Source organism: Musa acuminata, chromosome BXJ2-1 (assembly GCF_036884655.1).
Source record: "Musa acuminata AAA Group cultivar baxijiao chromosome BXJ2-1, Cavendish_Baxijiao_AAA, whole genome shotgun sequence".
Taxonomy (NCBI): Eukaryota; Viridiplantae; Streptophyta; class Magnoliopsida; order Zingiberales; family Musaceae; genus Musa; species Musa acuminata.
In genome coordinates this window covers 14,164,294-14,187,448 of record NC_088338.1, presented here as the reverse complement: position 1 = coordinate 14,187,448, position 23,155 = coordinate 14,164,294, and the positions used below count along the sequence as shown (strand labels likewise).

General features: G+C 40.9%; 1 protein-coding gene across 1 annotated transcript; it reads left to right on the top strand.

The window, feature by feature from the left end:
- Positions 1–10,422: 10,422 nt before the first annotated feature.
- Positions 10,423–11,165, top strand: LOC135598195 (uncharacterized). Its single transcript, XM_065091735.1, has 2 exons — positions 10,423–10,827; positions 10,977–11,165. The coding sequence occupies exons 1-2, from the start codon at positions 10,423–10,425 to the stop codon at positions 11,163–11,165; spliced, it is 594 nt and encodes a 197-aa protein (XP_064947807.1).
- The last annotated feature ends 11,990 nt before the right edge of the window (positions 11,166–23,155 follow it).

Here is a 23,155-nt window from a genome sequence, read left to right as displayed (position 1 = left end):
TTCTAGGAGGGTGGAACCCCTACAGCATTCCAAGGGTTGATCCCTCTCAAAGATCAATCTATATAGAATTTCTCTGGGTTCTATCAGTTTTCAGGAGTATCGTCGCAGCCCTACTATGTGAATCACCACTAGAGAGGAGAACGTTTGACCTCATTCACCCTCTCCTAGAGATCTGCAGAGATTCAGGGATATATGATTTCCCTAGGTAACACAATCTTTCATTTATACAGTTTTAAATTACGCGGATTTTTGCGCACCAATCTTTGCACGATGATGAACATATCTTTGGGAAATTTGGGGTTTTGTTTTCTATTCTTCCGCTACGCATATGATGTCACCCCCCAAGATTTCCCAACAAGAACTGTAGGATTTCAGGGATATATGATCTCCTCAGGTAAAATACTATCTCACATGTGGTTTTCAATTTCGTGAGTTTTGCGCACCAATCTTCATACAATGCCGAACATTTTTTTTGAAAATTTGGGTTTTTTTATTTTCTATTCTTCCACTGCGCATGTGATATCACCCCTAGATTTCTCTACACTTTTTAATAGGCAAAGATCAACTACCCTTGTTATAACTCTTTCTCCTTTCAACAAGCTCAGGAGAGAACTTTCGCACCTTTCTTTTACAAAAGACCTCGCTCCTTCCTTAGAAGACTTCTAATTCTAGAAGGAAGAGATTCAACAATTCAAGATAGATTAAAACTCTTTTCTTACAAGAATTCTTTTTCCTTTCTACTTTTTTTCTTGCTATACTAAGCAAAAATGAGTGGGGTATTTATATACTCCAAATGACTTCAGAAATGGAGCCAAAAATTTGAATCCCAAGGTTTTCAGGATCGTCGATACCACTATTTGCATTGGGTGGGACCATCGCCTACCACCCTGTGCACCGATGGTACCACCACCTAGTTTGGGTGGTACCATCGCCTAACACAGTTTGGGAGACTGTGTTTGGGCAATACCATTGCTAGTTTGGGTGATACTACCGCTTAACACTAGCAATACCACCGTTGGGTCTTCCGGAACTGTACACTTCGTACGTTCCAGCTCATAGGTGGTTCTACCACCTGGTCTAGTGGTGCCACCGCCTAACCCAACTATAGGTCACTAAATGGGCCTTCCAATAGGACTAAATCAACCTTGATTCAGGCCCAACGAGCCCCTAATTGAGTTCGCATAGTTACACCCAAAACTAACTCAATTAAGACCTAAACTACTTCGATCAAGATACAACCAATTACAAACATGAATTATGTGTTGTCCAGTATGTCATTAGTTCATTCGGTACTTCGTCCGAACCTTTGGTGCATCATCCTTTCTTTCGGGGTATTGTTCGATTTATTAGCATGTTGACCTCCTGCAATATCTAATATTCTATTGGCAATATCCGATCCTTCTAGCCCGATGCCCGAACTCACGGCACGAAGTTTATCTTCCGGCATGTCGACCAATCCTTTGGCCCGACGTCCAATCTTCTGACATGATCCATTCCGGCCCAATGTTTGATTCTCTTACTTCAATTGATTTATCTTTCCATGATCGAAGTTAGTCATGTGTCACTCAAACACTCATTAGATCATAACTTCATCAATTATTTTTATCATCAAAATCTGAGATTTAACAATCATAGCATATCTGTGTACTTCCACACTACACATCATAGAAAATACGTACACACTCACATCATACGTCGTTATATATGTATGCACATAATATATTTCCATTGTAATTTATATATTTGTATGCTTATGTAATGTATACATTAACATTAACTTTATGCCAAGCTCATAAAAATCATATCATTTGAAATATATTTTCTAAAATATATTATGAATATGATAATTTATATGACCACTATTTTATAGAAAATTAAACTTATACTTAATGATTTAACTCAAAATGAAGATGCCAGTAAAAAATCATGTTCCTTAATAATCGAGTATGCTATGAGCGATACACCTATCGATTTTAGAGCATAAGATCATCAGATACTTCAATTAAGAACCTTATCTCTTAAATTATTATTTTAAAAATTCATAGCAATAATTCATAAAAATTTTAATAAAATCCCTTCTTAAATGGACTATACTTACCTAAAATTTATCTAAATTTTACTATAATTGTTTTAACAATTCACTATTATCAAATGAACTAGTTTGTTTCAATAAAATTAATGTACAATTTTGTAAAATAATTTTATTTCACTATTCTAGCTGACATCTTGAATTATCATGAAATTTTACTAAAAACTAGGAGATATATAAAACTAAAAATGCATCAAATTTTATTTTAAAATAAAATCATTTGGAGGCTAAACAATTTTCTTAATTCAACTACTAACACATATTCTATTCTAGTGAAATTAGGATAGAACTAAATACTAGAGATTTTAAGTATCTTAGATTTGGACACTCATAACTCTATAACCCAATCTTATATTAAAGTCATACTATAGGCTTTAGAAACATAAGAGATTCATATAAAATATATTTAAAAATTAAAGATTAATTCAAAGCATAAGTTACTCAAAAGCAACTGAAAAAATTAGTTTATAATCTTTAAGATTGAAATCCTATCTATATTAAGGAAAGAATTGAGGTTTTCTTATGTCAATCTTCCTTGAAGCTGGGGTTTTCTAGCCTCTATGAAGATATGATAAAAAGCTGACAAAATGATTGAAGAATGAGAGAAAATATCATAGGTTATTAGGTGAGTAAGAAGGATGAAACCAAAGAGGCACTTAAGAGGTTACTTGAGGTCTATAGTTCAATCTTATTATGCCTCATTTTAAGGTTTTTTTTTTATCTTTTCTTCTTTTACTAGTATAATTTTAATATTTTCACAACTTCAATAAAATCTAATTTGGTTTGATAAAAATTATATTTTTGGTCTAAACTTATCCTTCAATCTCACTTATGTATCCTAATATTTTTAGTATAACACTTTTCTTTGATTTTTATCTCTATTTAATTTTTCATTACTTCATTCATACCTAAGTATTTTATTATCCTTAACATATACGATGTTTAAAACTCAAACTTCCTCACTTTAATCATGATCAAACTCATTTAAGTTTTGAGATTTGTTTAAGGTAGTTAACAATTCAACCGTTACTTCTAGACATTATATGCATACTTATTATTATTGATTAATCTTATACTCAAATTCGCTAGTACACTTAGGCTTGTTGCATTGAATGATCATGCAGTATAGACATCATAAATCATATTTATGATAGACTAATTTCAACTTTAATTTCAACTATATCATAGATTAATTTCAACTTTAAAAGCTAAAAATATTAACATATCATTTATCATATTTATGAAGTATAGACATCATAAATCATATCTCACATATACATATTATATGTGCTTCTATTTGCATGCTAATTGTAATTCAATATGTGTGACACTTAGATACTATATAAAATGACAAGCAATTTTATAGTATCTTTACTATTGTACAAGAGACAAATCTACAAGAGACAAATCTGAAATATATAAGCTTAATAATTTGCTTAAAGGAGATTTGTTGCGACAAATCTACCAAGAAATTATACTTAACCCATGAGACATACATAAGAAATTGATCGAACGATACGATTCAATATGCAATCGACGATAGGTATAATTTATACAAGAAGTAATCACTAAAATGAAAGCTTTTTTCACAAAATTAACACAACTCATAATCCCATGGACGTGTTGACGAAGTCACTTTCTTTGGGTAAATTCAATCACTGCTTAAATTTGATCGATCGTCATCGAGCTTCAGTATAATGCCCAATGAAGAAGAGAAGATAAAAGAATCTAAGCTAAAACGATACCAATGTTTTGATGACGGGAACTTGTGAGAACTTACTCAAAATTTAATCATATTTGGGCTCAAGTCAAATCAACTATGAAAGTTGATTGGAGTCAACTTCTCACCGACCCCCACCTATGTTCCTTACCGCAGTCATCCCCTGCGCTTGCTGCCCTCACGCACCATCGCACGCACGTTGAGTTTCATGTTGTCGCCCATGATGCTCCCCGCGGTCTTCATCGTCGTCTGCTTGTGGGCCCACAATCACCTGCCTGCTGCTATTCACCACAGTCGCTCGCTTTGCACGCCGTAGCCGCGCCCGCATGTTGCCCACCACGGTCACCGCGTGCTGCTCGTCGCAACCGCACCTCTCTGCTCATGAGCAACGAGCCCTCCACCTTCCCTCACTCTATAAATGGAGCTCTACGGAACAACAGCAACGCAAGCGAAGCAAAGCGAAGAAGAAGAGAGATTTGCTTCAGCCCAATTCCAACCAAGTGTAATAACCTCATCCACGTCTACGACGTCCGATCGCTGGTCTGCCACTGTTCCGATGGTAAGAGGAAGTTAGACTGGTCAACCCTCAATAACTTTGGTCAACTACAGTAATTTTGGAATTCTAATATTATTATTACTCTCTGTTTTTGTTATATTTGGACAAGTTTTTATTAGGTTTTCTTTAGGAGAGATCATCATGGTGATGTGACTCTCCTATCTCTTTACGGTTTAAGGTTTTTTTTTCGTTGAAACAATATTTGAATCATATTAATTCGCTTATATTTGTTTTATATTTTTATTATCCAAACTTGATTTATATCTCATGACCTCGTAGCCTACTAATCTTTCTAACATTTAGTGTAACACCATATCGAATAATAATTATGTCAATAAATATTTCAAAAAAATTTATATTCAAATTACGTACTTTTAGTTCTTTTATGGCTATTGATCATTTTACTATTTATATTAATGTTAGTTGACCATGACCATTGCTTACAGTATCGAAACTATTTTTAGTAAGACATTCCTTTATAGTGAGTCATATTATTTATTAATTCTTTTTTATTCATAAAATATTTCAAGTAATTCCTTGCAAGGAAAGGAAGTTTGAAAAGAGTCAAGTAATTCCTTGCAAGGAAAGGAAAGGTCATTGCTCTGCTTTTTTTACCGCTCTCATTTTGTCCATCGATCAATTAGAGTTCAAAGTATGACTGGAAGACGTTCCTATAAACAATTGCAGGCAAAAATGAGCATTGAAATCGTGATTGGTGGAATAACTGAAGCTGTCACTCCGATTTAAGATTAAACTAATCGAAATCAATAAGAGGCTCTCCGTACCATATCTCAACTGTTCCATAATCGGTTTATAAGCCCTATAAATAGTCATGTATTTCACTTCTTTTCATAAGCAATAGATGAATCTTTTCTGCACTTTGAGCAGCAACTTGGAGGGAGGAACCCCTATAGAGTTCCAAGGAGGCCGATCCCCTAAAAAGATCAACCCCAAGTTTAGAATCTGCAAGGGTTCTAACACTTGGTATCAGAGCAGTGTTCTTGGCGTCTCGCTGCCCTTCCACAGCCATCCATCAACCCTCCATAACCACCCAAAGCAATTCCCACAATTGCTTAAGAGATTGTTGCCAAATTCCGTCGTCATCTCCACCACCACGGATCATCCTTTGATCTCCCCGTGAATTGCAACAGGTTCTGATTTTCTACCTTACTGCTGCTGCAATTTAGTTATTCTTATTTGAAAATCACAAAAAAACTATTTCTATATTGCTGCATAAACTTTTCGTCATAAAGTTTTCATCTCTACGACAAAAGATACATTGTGGAATTCCAACCGTATAGCACCGTCTGTTTGATCTTGCTACTGTGTTTTTTCTATCCAAATCTCTACGAAATTTTTATGACATCTTTGATATTTCCTAACAGCAGATTTCATTTGGTTTTGTCAAAAAATTCTCAATATAAACCATTGATATTTTACGTCTAATCTGCTATACTTGAAAATCTGCACTGTAAAATTTCAGCCGCATAGCACTGTTTGTTTGATCTTGATACTACGTTGTTTCTATCCAAATCTCTACGAAATTTTTATGATAGCTTTGACACTTCCTAATAGTGGAATTCCCTTTAGTTTCATCAAAAAAATTCTCAATATAAACCACTGATCTTTTACGTCCAATCAGCTATACTTAAAAATCTATGCTGCAGAAAATTTTAGCCGCATATTGTTGCTTTAACCCATCTATTTGCAATCATTTTTGAATGAAATTTCTTATACACTTCATAGATCATCTTGGCTTCCATCTATGATTAATCTATTAAGAAATTCATCTCTAAAAACGATTTTGTGTTGCTGTAAATTTTCATCGTAACCTGCTGAAATTTCTCGACGAGAATTCTGCAATCGCAACTTGCACCAATTTCCTTGCTGTTAAACTACCGAAATTTTCTTGATTAAATTAGATATCCTTGCTGTCATATATTCTGTGATTTTTATATCAATTTCCTCCTCAATTCTCTCAAGTTTTTGGTGGAAATTATGTCGAGAAACCGTTGTTTTTTTTACGACAATTCTACTCTTACAAGACAGCACATACTTGCTGAACTTCCACTGATTTCTATCAAACCTTTGCTACCATCTACTACAGATCCAAAACTTTCATCCACAGCCCTAAAACTCCACCAAACCACACCCTCAAATTGTACCCAAAATAGCAATAAAATAAGCCTAAACCGTAGCCTACATCCACCAATCCACCAACCCTTTCGACCATCACCTCTCTCAACCAATACATGCCTTTAACCCGATAACAAAAGAGAGATCTTAACATCACAGATTTGGTGGCATATACTATGGCATCTGAGGAGGTAATAAATGCTAAATTTGAAGCCTTCGAGGCGCGAATGGAGGATAAGATTCAGATGCTCTTTACCGAACTCAGATTGGGCCGACCACTAAGCCCGAAGAAATCACATCAAGGAGAGAGCTTTGCCCAATCGCACCAAGCCCGAAGATATGACTTCCAAGAGAGGGGAAGCTCTATGACCAACCCCAACTATCCATGCATGAGAGTGGACTTCCCTAGATGGGAAGAAGGAGACCCAATTGGTTGGATCTCGCACGCGGAGCGATATTTTCGGTACCATAAAACCGCGAATGCATCTATGGTGAAAATTGCAACTATACATCTTAAAGGGGATGCTATACAGTGGTTTGATTAGTTTGAACATACTTGTGGAGTCCTTTCATGGCGACAATTCAAAGAAGGATTGCTGATCCGCTTCAAACCAACCGATTACGAGAATATTGACGGACAACTAGCAAAGATCCGACAAACCTCTACCATTCAGGAGTACCAAACCAGGTTTGAAAGGTTATCTAATCAAACTCATGATTGGTATCAAAAACAGCTATTGATGACCTTCATTGAGGGCTTGAAGTCGGAGATCCGGGGAGAAGTTAAAGCGCGACAACCGTACACGCTTATGGCAGCCATCTCTTTCGCACGACATCAAGAGGAGCGATTGAATCATGAAGCTTGGAGGACTAGAGTTGCTCCTCAACCAGAAATACTGAAGCCCTCAGCCCCACCTACTGTCGATCGAGTCCCTGCACCAAAGTAGTTGACAAGAGAAGAGCTTCGGGAGCAATCTACGAAGCGGTTATGTTGGCATTGCGACGAGCCATGGAGTTACAAGCATTGCTGTAGAAAAGGGAGACTTCTTTTGATTGAACCAGTAGAAGAAGATGTCATTGAGCATTCAAAAGAGAGCCTTAAACATAACGAAGAAGATGCGGAAGAAGAGCCACAACCGACCGACGTTACAGTACACACAATAACTGACTACTCAAACCCGCAAACGATGAAAGGAAGACTTCTTATGTTTGAACCAATAGAAGAAGAGGTCATTGAATATTCAGAAGAGAACCTTGAACATAAAGAAGATGTGGAAGAAGAGACACAATCGACTGAAGTTACAGTACACGCACTAGCCGGCTACTCAAACCCGCAAACGATGAAAGTTGGAGGCCTTCTTAAACAACAACCGATCACTATTCTCATCGAAACGGGCAATACTACTAACTTCCTAAATAGTAAGCTTGCTGTTCGAATAGCATTACCTATCGAGAATCGCTGCATGTTTGATGTTAAGGTCACCGATGGACGGATTTTGAATTGTGATCATAGGCGCCCGCAGGAGAAACTATTGCTGCAGGACCAAGAGATAATTACAGATTTCTTCCTTCTCTCTCTCAACAATCATGAGGCCATGCTCAGAATTAAATGGTTGACGACATTAGGTGATATTTCCTGGAATTTTATGAAACTAATTATGAAATTTTACAATAAGGAGAAACAAGTGACATTGCACGGGAAACGTGGGGGCGACATAACAACGATTTGCACACAACAAAAGGAGAAGGTTTTGCATAAAGCATGCAGCGGCTTTTTGGTACAACTTAAGCAGAAAACTAAGGAAGAGCCAACAGAATTTGAAGATCCAAATCTACTTCCTTTGCTTGCTGAATTTTCAAATATATTTGACGAACCGCGCAACCTACCTCTTACCCGTCGGCATGATCATTGTATAACTATCCTTCCAGGAAAATCTTCAGCAAATGTTCAGCCATATCAGTATCCACATCTCCAGAAGGATGAAATGGAAAGGATTGTAAAAGAGATGCTCGAAACATGAGTTATTCGGCCAAGTTGCAACCTCTACTCTTCACCGGTGCTACTTGTACGCAAGAAGGACGGAACAAGGCGAATATGTGTTGATTACCGAGCTTTCAATGGCATAACCATCAAGGACAAATACCTTATTCCAATTGTAGATGAATTGCTAGATGAAAGGGAGCACAAATCTTTACAAAGCTGGACCTTCGATCCAAGTATCATCAAATATGAGTATGCGACGAAGACATACCGAAAACTACCTTTTGAACACACAACAACCACTATGAATTTTTGCTTTCTTCAAAAGAAGGTGGAATATCTTGGGCATATCATATCAGAGGAAGGTGTGGCAGTAGACCCCTTCAAAATTGGACCAATGCAAAACTGGCTGACCTCGAGGAACATAAAATTGCTACATGGCTTTCTGGGTTTAACTGGCTACTATTGCAAGTTCGTGAAAAACTATGGAGAGATCAGTGCACCACTTACTTCCTTACTGAAAAAAGATGTCTTCCAATGGTCGGACAGAGCCTCCGCTGCCTTCGACAAACTTAAGGCAGCCATGACAACGACGCCGGTGCCAACACTACCAGATTTCAACCGACCCTTCATTATTGAGGCCGACGCATCTGGAGTCGGAATTGGAGCCATTCTCATGCAAGATGGTCGACAACTCACATACACTAGCAAGGCATTATCTCCCTCCTATCAAAATAAGTCAACATATGATAAGGAGATGCTCGCCATTGTGCGCGCAGCAACGAGGTGGAGACCCTACTTGATTGGCTGACGATTTCAAATTAAAACCGACCATAAAAGCCTCAAGTACTTTTTGGAGCGAAAGATATCATCCCCTGAGCAGCAAAAATGGGTAACAAAACTTTTTGAATTTGATTATAAAATAACTTACAAAAAGGAGAAAGAGAATGTTCTTGTTGATGCGCTTTCGCAGCTACCCGAACAAGTTGAAGTTTCAGCCGTTTCATTTCTGACCAGCGACTTTCTTAAGGATATTAAGATGGAATGGTAGGAAGATTCAAAGACTAGTAAGATTATGAAAAAATTGGAGGAAGCACCAGGCCCCATGGCTCATTACAATTGGGACTCAAAAGAATTACACTATAAGGGTACTAAATTGAAAAGGAGTATGGCATATCACCCATAAACCGACGGCCAGACAGAAGTTGTAAATAGGTACTTGGAGACAGCCCAAAGCCACCCACCAAATATGACTACCCAAAGAGAACTTCAGACTAAGCTAAGTGTCATTATTGATCGACGGATCGTGACTCAACGACGACGATCCACTACTGAATTGCTAATACAGTGGGCAAACCTACTAACAGAAGATGCCACTTGGGAGAACTATGATGACTTGAAGATCAAATTCCCAAAATTCATGAATCGTCAGCCTCGAGGACAAGGCTGATTTGAAGAGGGCGGGTTTCTTAGGACTCTAGCTAGGATAGTCCTAATTGAGAGGGACATTCATGTAAAACCTACCTAAGCCGACCCTTATTAAAGAGGTGAAGTGGCCGGGTAGGGTTAGGAGGTTATTTCTTAGAGACGAATAAGGAGTTGTAAAGGAATAGGAGTCTTGAGTAGGAGTCCTATTAGGAGTTGGTTAGAAGTAGGAGTCTTGATAAGGAGTCATATTAGAAGTTGGTTAGAAGTAGGAGTCTTAAGTAAGAGTCCTATTAGGAGTTAGGGTTTAGAAGCCCTATAAATAGTCATGTATTCCACCTCTTTTCATAAGCAATAGATGAATCTTTTCTGCAGCCTTTGAGCAGCAACTTGGAGGGAGGAACCCCTATAGAGTTCCAAGGAAGTCGATCCCCTAAAGAGATCAACCCCAAGTTTAGAATCTACAAAGGTTTTAACAGATAGAGGTAGAGAGACCGAGAAAGAGGGGACGCACAATGGCCGACCATGTCCCAAGAATAGCTATGTGGACAGGGCTTCGCCAGCATCTCGTCAAGCTCACCTCCCATTTCTTGAGAAGTGCCTCCGACTACATCCGCTTCCACGCCGTCTGCAAGTGTTGGCGTTCCGCCGTCCCCCCCTGGCCCCGTCACCTCCCCGCTCAGCTCCCCTTCCTCCTCTACCTCTCTACCCTAGAACCAAGAAACAGTTCTGCCTTCTGCCTCGCCAACGCCTTTAATGGAAGCATGCGCCGCCTACCTCACACCACCAGCATGTATTGCATCGGCTCCTCTTACGGGTGGCTCATCCTCATCTCCAAAGTCACCTCCGCGGTCTCCCTCTTCAACCCCGTCACCGCCGAAGACATTCCTCTCCCCCCACTCTCCACCCTCCCATCATGCGTACTGCTCTTGTTCTACCAATCGGAGGATGACATCGGATCTTACTTCATTAAAACGGACTACCCCAACATTCCGGTCGAGTCCATTCGGTGTGCGTCGCCGCAGGGGACTTCCCAAGGTTCCTGGGGAATGCCATCTACTACATGAAGGAAGAGAAGATGAGTTTGGAGGGGGAAGATACCCTGGTGTCGACCGTGAGCGTGGTCAACCTGGAAAATGGTGAGATCACGGAGGTTATCGATTCCGGCGGGTCTGAGCCGGATGGGCTCGAGTGGCTGTCGGACCGGTTGGACATTCCCTGGTGGGTGGCCCCCAATCTTGGCAGGGGCAAGAACTAGAGATTTCTGACGTCTTACATTCTGGCATCAACCAATTGTGAGAGATACCCATAGTATTCTTTGGCTTTCTCATTGTGCTCTTAAGGCGTCGAGGTTAGTTAGCAAGGCAAGTTGAGACTCAGTGTGCTCTGGATCGAGGGTCAATTCATTGTGCTATGACGTGACTCACTATATTTCCACGTCGCTAGTCAAAGTAAAAGTCAGCGTCGTCATCGCCCCGTGTGCTATCGAGGAGACTCATCTTGCCACGTCATTGGTCTACACAGAAGTCATGATCGTCATTATCATTGCTTCCTCCTTTTGTTATCCGTACCACCTTCCCCTTCAAGAAACTATTAACCCAGGAAGAAGACTCCAAGAACATAAAAAGGAAGGAAGGAGCCCCAGTTGCAGATATAGAGACCAGAGAGGAAGAGTAAGAGAAAGAAAAGATACGCAGCCGACCAAGTCCCCTATTCAACATTGGCTTGCTCAGCCTGGGAGGTGACCGAGACGAGGTGACCGAGGAGGAGGAAGAGTCAGTGTTCAGCATTGGCTTGCTCAGCCTGGGAGACGGTGAGATCAGAGTCATTATGCGGCATTATGCGGCCGAGGAAGTGGCCTCGGGCATTATGCGGCCGAGGAAGTGGCCTCGGGTGTTACGCGGCCGAGGAGGTGGCCTCGGGCATTATGCGGCCGAGGGTGTGGCCTCGGGCATCATGTAGCCGAGGAACAACTTTGTTTTGGTCAGCTATTGATCGTTCAACCGCGGGCGCGGGCGGCCAGGTTGCTTTTTCCCTGGGGAAGGTCAAAGGGCCGCCCCTTTCGGGAGTCGTCGGCTTTCGAGGCTGATATGATTAGCGCCTCCGTACTTTGCACCATGCTGCCGTTAGCTGCCATGTCAGGCTATATTTATGGCGAGGTGACATTTGTGTCTTCGCAGCGCACTTCCGGAGAGGAAGGGTCGCTGTTTTGGCGGGATGTGGCCTGTTTATAAGTAGCGTGGGGCAAGCCCCCTGAGGGTCTCCTTATCTATTCCGACTCCGCTGCTTCGGACTCCACTATTTCGTTTGCATCGATCGTTCTCCTCTTCTTACTAAAGGTCAGTAAGGATGGTGTCTTCTTCCTCCTTCTCTTCTTCCTCTTCTTCGGCTAGAGCTGGAAGAATGGTGGTAGTGTCGAATCCAAGTTCGTCATCCGACGAAAAAGCAGCCCGAGCCCTCGAAGCCCTGATGTGGCCACACGACCACGACTCAACTGTGAGCGAGTCGTTGCTTAGTCGCCTTCGGGATCTCTACAGCATCCCAGAGGAGTTTGTTCTCCTGGCACCTGAACCGGGCCAACGGTCGTACGACCCAATTCCGAGGGGTTTCGCCCTCACCATTGATGCTTTTGAGGTCGAGCTGTGCCTCCCCCTGCACCCCCTCATAACCTCTTGTATTTCACGGTGGCACATCTCACCGTCTCAGATGGCGCCCAACTCCTGGCGCTACATCGTGGCGTTCCTGGGGGAATGTCATTATGCCAATATCGCCCCGACCCTGTCTCTCTTTCTTTCTTGCTTTCGCCTTTCCAAGGGGTCGGGGGGCTACTATCTGTCCACCCGAGCGGGCTTTCGAGTTAGCGGGGCTCCCTCTAGTAATAAGGGGTGGAAGGAGCGTTTCTTTTATGCCAATAATGTGCAAGAAACTCCCACATTACAATTCCAAAGCTAAAAACATCAGCTTTGTGATCATAGGGCTTGTGTTCTATGACCTAAATATAGAGAAAGTGCGGAATTTGTTGGTTCGTTGGAGATCTGAATTATAAATAATAAAACCACAGAATATTCAAGGAAAAACCAACTGAATTGCCAAGAATCAATAAGACTGGATACCAATACAACTAAATCAAGTTAAACAATATTCAAGAGACCTAATCATGCCACCATGTAAGCTTTGCAGAATTAAGATAAGTCTATAGTTGCACACAGTTTTAATGGAAAATATAGTCCGTTACAATTGAACCTAATGAGGGTAATAATGGCGACATGACGCGCCACGACGTCAGCCACGCCTGGACGACACTCTGCCCAAAGAGGGCAATAATGCCGACGCGATGTGCGTTGACGTCACCCGCTCTCAGACAACGACTTCATCGTCGTCTGACCCAACATGCTTGGTCGAGGCAGAGGAGAACGACGACCGAGGCTCGCCCATGCCCTGCGGCAGTCCGGTTCTCCACGCAACGCCAACAGCAATGTCAGACGCCATCAGAGGTACAAGCCTGCCTCCTATAGGCAAGCACATCAGGTAACACTAAACTCCCCTATAAATACCCTTGCATCCTAAACGGAGAGGGGGGACAGGGGCGAGACACACTAAAACACTTCTTCTCTTGAAACCCCCTCCACATCTTCCTCTAACTTGATCGTTGGAGGGGTCGGGCCGAGCACCCCGGCCCGACCTTTGTGCAGGTGCGAGTCCGAATGTCCCCTCCGGACGCGCAGGCGAGGAGTTCCTGCCCGGAAGAGACGATTACACCGTCCCGATCGGACACCGCCCCCGACCTCCTCAGCGGGCTCGAGGAACTCCCCCAAGGAGATCCCCGTCTTTCGGACCCGAACCAAGCCGCGTCGGCCCCGAGGCCACGGCTCAAAGTTGTTTCCCGCATCAGATTGGCGCTAGAAGGAGGGCCCGGAATGTCGGGTGATCACCCGAGTGGCTCAGATGAGCCCGCGGCTGAGAGGTCACACCCGACCAAAGCCTCAGGGGAACATCCCCCGCAAGGAGACCATCGTGACGAACACCCCGCCACGACTTCCGAACGATATTGGCGAATATTCAACGACCCGGGCTTGTCGTCGCTCGACGGCGCCCCAGCCGACTCAACGCTCGTGTCACCCGAGGCCTTTCAGGACCTTGCCTGTCAAGTCCGAGCTCTGATGGAAATGGTGCAAACCATTATCCCGCTCGTTTCTCATCCGGCGCACCCGCCCGTGATCGAACCACTGCGACAACGCGAGGCGCCCATTTGAGCCCACGTGACACTACCAGAGCCCCCCACTTCGCCTCGGGTCCGACCGGCCCCACTCGGGGATCCAGCGATGGCAAACCCGAGCGGTCGCCCGGAACCTGAGGCACTCTCTTCGAACTCTCTACGGGCCCAGTTGCGCTTCGTCAACCAGCGACTCGACGAGGTCCAGAAAGAGGTTCACAGGTCCAAGGGAGAGCTTGGGGAGGACCCACACCAAGGGTCTCCCTTCACGCCCGAGATACGGGATCTGACAGTCCCCCCGGACTTCCAGCTCCTCTCTTTGGACGCTTACGATGGCTCCGCCGACCCAGCGGACCATGTAGCTACTATTTGCGCCCAAATGGCGCTATACGGAACCTCTGATGCTCTGATGTACAGAGCGTTTCCTACCACTTTGAGAGGGTCGGCCCACGCGTGGTATGGCGGCCTGAAGATCGGGACTATCACTTCCTTCGACCAGCTCGCCAATGACTTTGAGCTCCACTTCGTAGCCTGCGCATGGCCAAAGCCCTCCGCGGCACTACTCCCAGACTCAAACAAAGGGAGGACGAGCCCCTCTCACATTTTTTGGATCACTTTGCCACGCAAATCCGGGGCTTGTCGGACACTCACCCCTCTCTGTTAGTGCAGGCGTTTGTGATAGGTCTACGACCTTCCAGATTCCTCTGGTCCCTCGCGGAGCGACCTCCCACTACGGTGCCAGAGATGCTCCAGCGGGCTAACCGGTACATCGCAGCTGAGGCCTGGGCGACCGAAACGAGAAGGGACAACTTCCGACCGCGGGCTCCATAAGAGAGGCTAAGCACCCACGATGGCTACCCGATGTAGTCCCCAGGAAAAGAAATCTAAGCCCTGCCTCAGTCTCTTCCGAGCGAAGGTTCAGTATCTACCTGACTACCTCCCGGCTCACGGTTAGCCCCGGCTTAAACCCTTTTGAATCTACACGACTCGGCCGTAGACTGTCGAGTCCCCCCTCAGGGTGACTTGCCGCCCGAGCCACACCTCTCGGTTTGGTGCCCGAGACCGCGCCTGCGTGGCCTGCCCGCCTATGTCGTGCTACTTGGTCGCATGACCCTCGAGACCACGCCTGCGCGGTCTGCCCACCTGCGTCGTGATTCTCAACCGCATGATGCCCGAGACCACACCTGCGCGGCCTACCCGCCTACGTCGTGCTCCTCGGCCCCATGCTCCCCGAGACACACCTGCGCGGCCAGCCCGCCTGCGTCGTGCTCCTTGGCTCCATGCTCCCGAGACACACTTGCGTGGCCAGCCCGCCTGCGTCGTGCTCCTCGGCTCCATGTTCCCGAGACACACCTCAGAGCAGCCTGCCCGCCTGAGTGGGGTCCCTCGGCCACAGCCCTAAAACTTTCATCCACAGCCCTAAAATTCCACCAAACCACACCCTCAAATTGCACCCAAAATAGCCACAAAATAAGCCTAAACCATAGCCTACATCCACCTTAGAGTTAGGATTAATCCATGCATGTGTACTTTGATGATTTTATGTCATGCATGAGTTTTTGAAGTAAATGTTGATTTGATACTCTTATTTTGGATTAACATGTTTTTTGTTTGCAGTAGAGCATTAAAGTGCAAATGGTTTGCAGTAATATAAATGACAATAAGTAAATGCAAACCAGAGATCACGCCGATTTTAAAGTGGTTCGGTCAAATGACCTACATCCACTTGCGAGGCCCCTCTTCGATGAGGCTCCCACCTTCCACTAGCAAATCTCTTGAAGGGGAAGGGTAAATACCCCTCTTACAACTTTTTACAAGCAGTTCGCTCTCTTACAGATTTTCAGCAAGAAAGAAGGAGGTGAACACTAGCAAATTGAAAACAAGACTAGCAAAGACTTTTCTAAGACCTTTCTCTCAATCAATTGTTTCTCAAAAAGTTGTAATCCCAGCTGAGATTTGAGGGGTATTTATAGGCCTCAAGAGGATTCAAATTTGGGCTCCAAAATTTGAATCCTCTTTGGTTCCCGATGCTGGCGGTGCCACCGCTTGTCAATGGCGGTGCCACTGCCTGTCAGTTTCTGACACTGACAGTGGACTGGCGGTGCCACCGCCCAGCCAAGCGGTGCCACCGCCCAGCTCTCGGGTGCTGGGCGGTGCAACCGCCCAATCTGGCGGTGCCACCGCCAGACCCTTCGGTTCACTGGTTGGGCTTTAAATTTAGCCCAAACCAAGTCTAATTTTGGGCCCCGTTGGCCCCTAACCAGGATATAGGATTATCTCTGAATCCTAATCCTAATTAATGTGCTAACTATGAATTTAAAGACATTTCCTAAGCTATTACAAAGTCCGCAAGTCAAGACTTCTTTCGGCGAGCTTCCGGCGAACTTTCGGCGGTCTTCCGATAAACTCTCGAAAACCATTCTACGGACTCCCGGCAAGCTCCTAGACTTCACGATTTGATCTTGGTGAGTTCCAACGAGCTTCTTCGGCAAGCTCTGATCTTTCTCGGCGAGCTCCGCGAACTTCCAACGAACCTTCCGGCGAGCTTCCGAAAAATCCTTCGGCAAGCTCCCTACTCATTCTTGGCTAGTTCTGGTAGCATTCCCGACGAACCTTCGGACTTCCGTCGAACTCTCAAACACGCAACAAATCCTTTGCGCTTGACTCCGATACTTTGTTTCGCTTTATGTCTTCATCGTTATCATAGTTAATCCTGCACACACAAGCCAAAACCCTACTCCGATCTAGACAATTATTACAACGCGAATTGACATTCTGTTGCCCGGCATGTCATTGGTTGGCGCTTCATCCAATTCTTCAGTGCATCGTCCTTTATTGTGGCTTATTACCCAATTGGCGGTTGGCCTCTGCAACCCCGATATCCTTGGCGTAATTCCGCTCTTGGCCCGATGCCCGACGTCCGAAGCCTTCTGCCATCCAATATCCTAACATGATCTCCTCCGACGCAACGTCAATTCTTCCTACGTTAACTGTCTAATCCTGATCGAGTAGACCTGCATCACTCAAAATGCTATTAAACATCTAAACACAATCAATTAGTTTCATCATCAAAATCCGAGATTCAACAATCTCCCCCTTTTTGATGATGACAACTAATTGATGACTAACGAAGTTAACCTTAACTCCTCGGAGTTTAACTAAACTCCCCCTATCAATATGCCATTAATAGAACACTTGGATTATCCCAAATCCAAGTAACATTCATCACATGTTATGAAAAACATTTAAACCATCATGCAAATATATAAAATATTTAATGCATGAAGTCATCAATATACTTCTCCCCCTTTGTCATCAACAAAAAGGAGAAGTTCCTACTCTTATGTGTTTAGAGAAAAAAAGTTTCATACATTGCATGAAAAACATAGTATCAAATTTTATCGTCATGCAATCTAGCAATTAAAGATGTGTAAGTTTAGCATGTTTGCTTTTCTTGAGATAACAACTAATTGCTTCTCTTTAGACTACAAGCTAGCAATTTTCATGATATGCAAGTTGCAAACTAGCAAATTTTTGCTTCCTTTGCAATGTTTGAGCTAGCAATTTTGCTTCCGTAGCATGTTTTGTATTTTGAGATAGGCAAGATAGCACATTTGCCTTTTTTTTTTTTTTTTTTTGAGATAGCAACTCTTTTGAGATAGTGATCTTAGCAAATTTTACATCATGCAAGGTAGCAAATTTTTGTGATGTTCAAGATAATAAGTTCTTTCTTCTCTTTTGAGAAGTGCTATTTTCACTTCCTTTACAAAGTACAAGCTAGCAAAGTGTTTGAAAAAGTGAGCAAGTTTTGCAACATACAAGCTAGCAAAAATTTCGAAAGCAAATACAAGATAGCTTTCTTGTGTAAGCTCATGATTCTTGCTTCCTATTGCAATGTACAAGTTGCAAGTTTTGCTTCTTGTGATAGGCAAGATAGCACTTTTGCAAATTTTTTGTTTCTTAAGATAGGCAAGCTTGTGATGTTTAAGTAAGCTCTTTCTTCTCTTTTGAGAAGTATCATTTTTGCTTTCTTAGCAAAATGCCAAACTACCAAGAGACAATGTTTTACATGAGGCAAGCAAACAATTTGGCAAGTGTTACATTTGCATCTTCTCTTTAGATGTGCAGGAAAGTAAATATTTTTTTATATTTTCTTGACATTTCAAGCTAGCAATTTTCGGTGATGTTCAAGATATCAATTTCTTCTCTTTTGAGAAGTGTAATTTTTTGCCTTTTTCTTGAATTGTGCTAGCAATCTATCTCCCCCTTTGTCATTGTCAAAAAGAAGGGAGAATTCAATGGCTAAAAATTTCAACCATTCAACAAGCCAAATATGCAAAGAATTCATGAAATATATCAATAAGGATCAATTCGTGAATACCAAATATATGATTCATGGTTCATTAAAATTCTTCTTAACAAGTTCACAATCAAGATTCATATAATTCATAATAAAGCAAATTGATGTACAATCATCACACAAGGCATACAAGGCAAAGAAATCTTGTTATTTCTATATTATGAAATATATGATATCAAGGCTCATGATTCATTTGAAAAGATATAGCACAAAGAGCAACTTGAAATATTCTTATCAAGATCACATTTTAAAATATTCCAAGTATCAAGATATCAATATGACACTTCATTGAATTCTTAGAAATCAAAAGACAAGTTACACTTCATTTGAAGAATTCCTTTTTGATAAATGGAGGGAGCATAATGAACGATCTTGATTTATAAAGAACTTTATGTTATAATTATCAAGATCATGATTTTAATAATTATTTTCTTTAGCAAAGAATCACAAAAACACTTTATTTTTGCATAAGAAATCTCATTGTATTATGATTTATAAATTCTTTCTCTACACATGAATCATAGGAGATATAATAGCAATGATATCATGATTCATTTGGTAATAAATAGCAAGGAGAACAATTTGTTTCATGCATAAGAAATCTCAATAAGATCACATTTCACAAGAAATTTCAAGCATCAAATATCAAGTAATCATCATGTTTCTTCTTAAGTCAAGAAGTCAAGGGAAAGTTCATGATTTGGTTAAAACAAAATTTCATTCAAGTTAATTTAAAAAAAATCATAATCAAATTATCATTTTTGAGATTCATAACATGAATAACGTTATTACTATTTCATCAAAATCAATTTCGAGATTCACACAATATCATGAAATCATTAATCTTGATAAGATGGGAAAAGCATTTTCTTTTTAAGTGATTCTTTTAACACATCAAAAAAAAAAAACTCATTTATAATTCAAGTGATTTACAAGATATCATAAATGAATTTATCACTTGTATTTCATCAAAATCGAGAAATCTTGAGATAGAAAATGATTGAAGCATTTAACATGATTGAAGCATGATTCATATTTAAAATGTATCTTATGTCGTAAATACGAATCAAGCATTTGTCAAATCTGAAATCATCCTCAAAATTACATTCAATAAATTCATATATGACCAGCATAGATTTATTGAAAAATCAATAAGATAGAGGATTACTTTTCATTTTATAAATTTCTATTCATGTGATTTGCTTCTTATGAGCATGCCTTTGCCCCCGCCCCCCCCCCTTTTTTTTTTTAAATGTCAACATTCAAGATAGGGTAAATTTCATAATTTAAATTATCAAGCATGATTCCATGATAACATCCTTTTAATATCTTGATATTCATTATCAAGTATGATTTCAAAAAGTATGTTCAAGAGAAATCATTAAGACCAAATGCATGATACACTCATTTATTTCCAAAATATTCATCATGTTTATTTTCATGAGATTCACAAGATTGGTAAAATAAATTAATTAATCTCAATATGATATAAAATTCATTTCTATTTCATACAATTGATTTCATGTAAGGGTATTCAAGTCTTTTTGTGAAAACATGTATCATCGTTTAAAATCAAAACATAAGTTTCGCCATTAAGCCGTCAAGACCAAACACATCAAAAATGATATCACGTCTATCATCAAAAGACTATCAAGAAATTCATATAAAGATGTACATGCACTATGTCATCTTAATATGTCATGAGAATGTCATCTTAATTCGTCATAAAAATGATTAAACCAAAAACATGTTAATCCAATTGTTAATTTAAAATGAGAGTTTCAAATCAATATTTACTTCAAAAACTCATGCATGACATAAAATCATCAAGATACACATGCATAAATTAATCATAAGCATTATCACATATCATATAGTTATCATCCCTAATGTTGCATACATCATTCAACATTTCAAAACATAACATGTATGAAACCTTAGCAATATACTTTTCATGATTAAATTTTTAATTTTTCAAAGATGCTAAAAATAAAAACAATTTTTATTTTCTATTCCTACTATTTAAATTAAGCACTCATGAAAAACTTCAAGTAATTTCAAAATAATTCAAGAGAGTTGAGTTACTGACCTTGTAGTCGAAGCCCGTCAAAGCCCAATTCGCCGTTTCACCTTTGGAAGTTCTTGATTCATCCTTGGTTGCCTTCCTCTTTTTTGGCCTCTTCCTTCGTTCAAGTTCATTGTCTATTTTAGATTTTTATTTAATAAACTTATTAAGATTTAGTGTTCGAAGTTCAAGTTCATCATTGTCCTCATCACTTGAGTCATCGCTCAAGTGGTATTTATTTGTCCGGAGTTCCAAATCCTTCCTATTCATTGGAAGGTGGTTCAAGTGTTGATTGTGTTCATCATGTGCATTGCACACCATTTCATATGTCATCAATGAGCCGATAAGTTCTTCAAGTGGAAAAATATTTAAATCTTTTGTTTCTTGTATTGTCATTACTTTTGATTCCCAAGTTTTAGAAAGTGATCGTAAAACTTTACTAACAAGTTCAAAATTCGAGAAACATTTGCCAAGAGCTTGTAAACCATTGACGACATCCGTAAAACGGGTGTACATGTCAACAATGGTTTCGCTCGGCTTCATTCGAAAAAGCTCGAAATCATGCATTAAAATGTTAACTTTCGAGTCTTTGACTCTACTAGTTCCCTCGTGCGAGATTTCAAGTGTTCGCCAAATATCAAAAGCCGTTTCGCACGTTGAAATCCGATTGAACTCATTTTTGTCCAAAGCACAAAATAAGGCATTCATAGCCTTTGCGTTTAAAGAAAAATACTTCTTAGAGACGAATAAGGAGTTGTAAAGGAATATGAGTCTTTAGTAGAAGTCCTATTAGGAGTTGGTTAGAAGTATGAGTCTTGATTATGAGTCCTATTAGGAGTTGGTTAGAAGTAAGAGTCTTAAGTAAGAGTCCTATTATGAGTTAGGGTTTAGAAGCCCTATAAATAGTCATGTATTTCACCTCATTTCATAAGCAATAGATGAATCTTTTCTGTAGCCTTTGAGCAGCAACTTGGAGGGAGGAACCCCTATAGAGTTCCAAGGAGGCCGATCCCGTAAAGAGATCAACCCCAAGTTTAGAATCTGCAAGGGTTCTAACACTTGGTATCAGAGCAGTGTTCTAGGCATCTCGCTGCCATTCCACAGCCATCCATCAACCCTCCACAACCGCCCAAAGCAATTCCCACAATTGCTTAAGAGATTATTGCCAAATTCCGTCGTCATCTCCACCACCACGGATCATCCTTTGATCTCCCCGTGAATTGCAACAGGTTCTGGTTTTCTACCTTACTGCTGCTGCAATTTAGTTTTCCTTATTTGAAAATTTCAAAAAAAATATTTCTATATTGCTGCATAAATTTTTTGTCAGAAAGTTTTCATCTCTATGACGAAAGATACATTGCGGAATTCCAATCGTATAGCACCGTCTGTTTGATCTTGCTACTATGTTTTTTCTATCCAAATCTCTACGAAATTTTTGTGACATCTTTGACATTTCCTAACAGCATATTTCATTTGGTTTTGTCAAAAAATTCTCAATATAAACCATTGATATTTTACGTCTAATCTGTTATACTTGAAAATCTGCACTGTAAAATTTCAACCGCATAGCACTGTTTGTTTGATCTTGATACTACGTTGTTTCTATCCAAATCTCTACGAAATTTTTATGATAGCTTTGATACTTCCTAACAGTGGAATTCCCTTTCGTTTCATCAAAAAAATTCACAATATAAACCACCGATCTTTTACGTCCAATCAGCTATACTTAAAAATCTATGCTGCAGAAAATTTTAGCCGCATATTGTTGCCTTAACCCATCTATTTGCAATCCTTTTTGAATGAAATTTCTTATACACTTCATAGATCATCTTGGCTTCCATCTATGATTAATCTATTAAGAAATTCATTCTAAAAATGATTTTATGTTGCTATAAATTTTCATCGTAACCCGTTGAAATTTCTCGACGAGAATTCTGCAATCGCAACTTGCACCAATTTCCTTGCTGTTATACTACCGAAATTTTCTTGATTAAATTAGATATCCTTGCTGTCATATATTCTGTGATTTTGCTATCAATTTCCTCCTCAATTCTCTCAAGTTTTTGGTGGAAATTACGTCGAGAAACCGTTGTTTCTTCGACGACAATTCTACTCTTACAAGACAGCACATACTTGCTAAACTTCCACTGATTTCTATCAAACCTTTGCTACAATCTACTACAGATCCAAAACTTTCATCCACAGCCCTAAAACTCCACCAAACCACACCCTCAAATTGCACCCAAAATAGCCACAAAATAAGCCTAAACCGTAGCCTACATGCACCAATCCACCAACCCTTTCGACCATCACCTCTCTCAACCAATACATGCCTTTAACCCGACAACAAAAGAGAGATCTTAACATCACAGATTTGGCGGCATATACTATGGCATCTGAGGAGGTAATCAATGCTAAATTTGAAGCCTTCGAGGCGCGAATGGAGGATAAGGTTCAGATGCTCTTTACCGAACTCAGATTGGGCCGACCACTAAGCCCGAAGAAATCACATTAAGGAGAGAGCTTTGCCCAATCACACCAAGCCCGAAGATATGACTTCCAAGAGAGGGGAAGCTCTATGACCAACTCCAACTATCCATGCATGAGAGT

Excerpts from the sequence above, each read along its gene's own strand:
- LOC135598195 (XM_065091735.1), top strand. The coding sequence starts at position 10,423 with ATGGCCGACCATGTCCCAAGAATAGCTATGTGGACAGGGCTTCGCCAG. Across the intron at positions 10,828-10,976 it reads TCTCCACCCTCCCATCATGC|GAAGAGAAGATGAGTTTGGA; the intron begins GTACTGCTCTTG and ends TACTACATGAAG.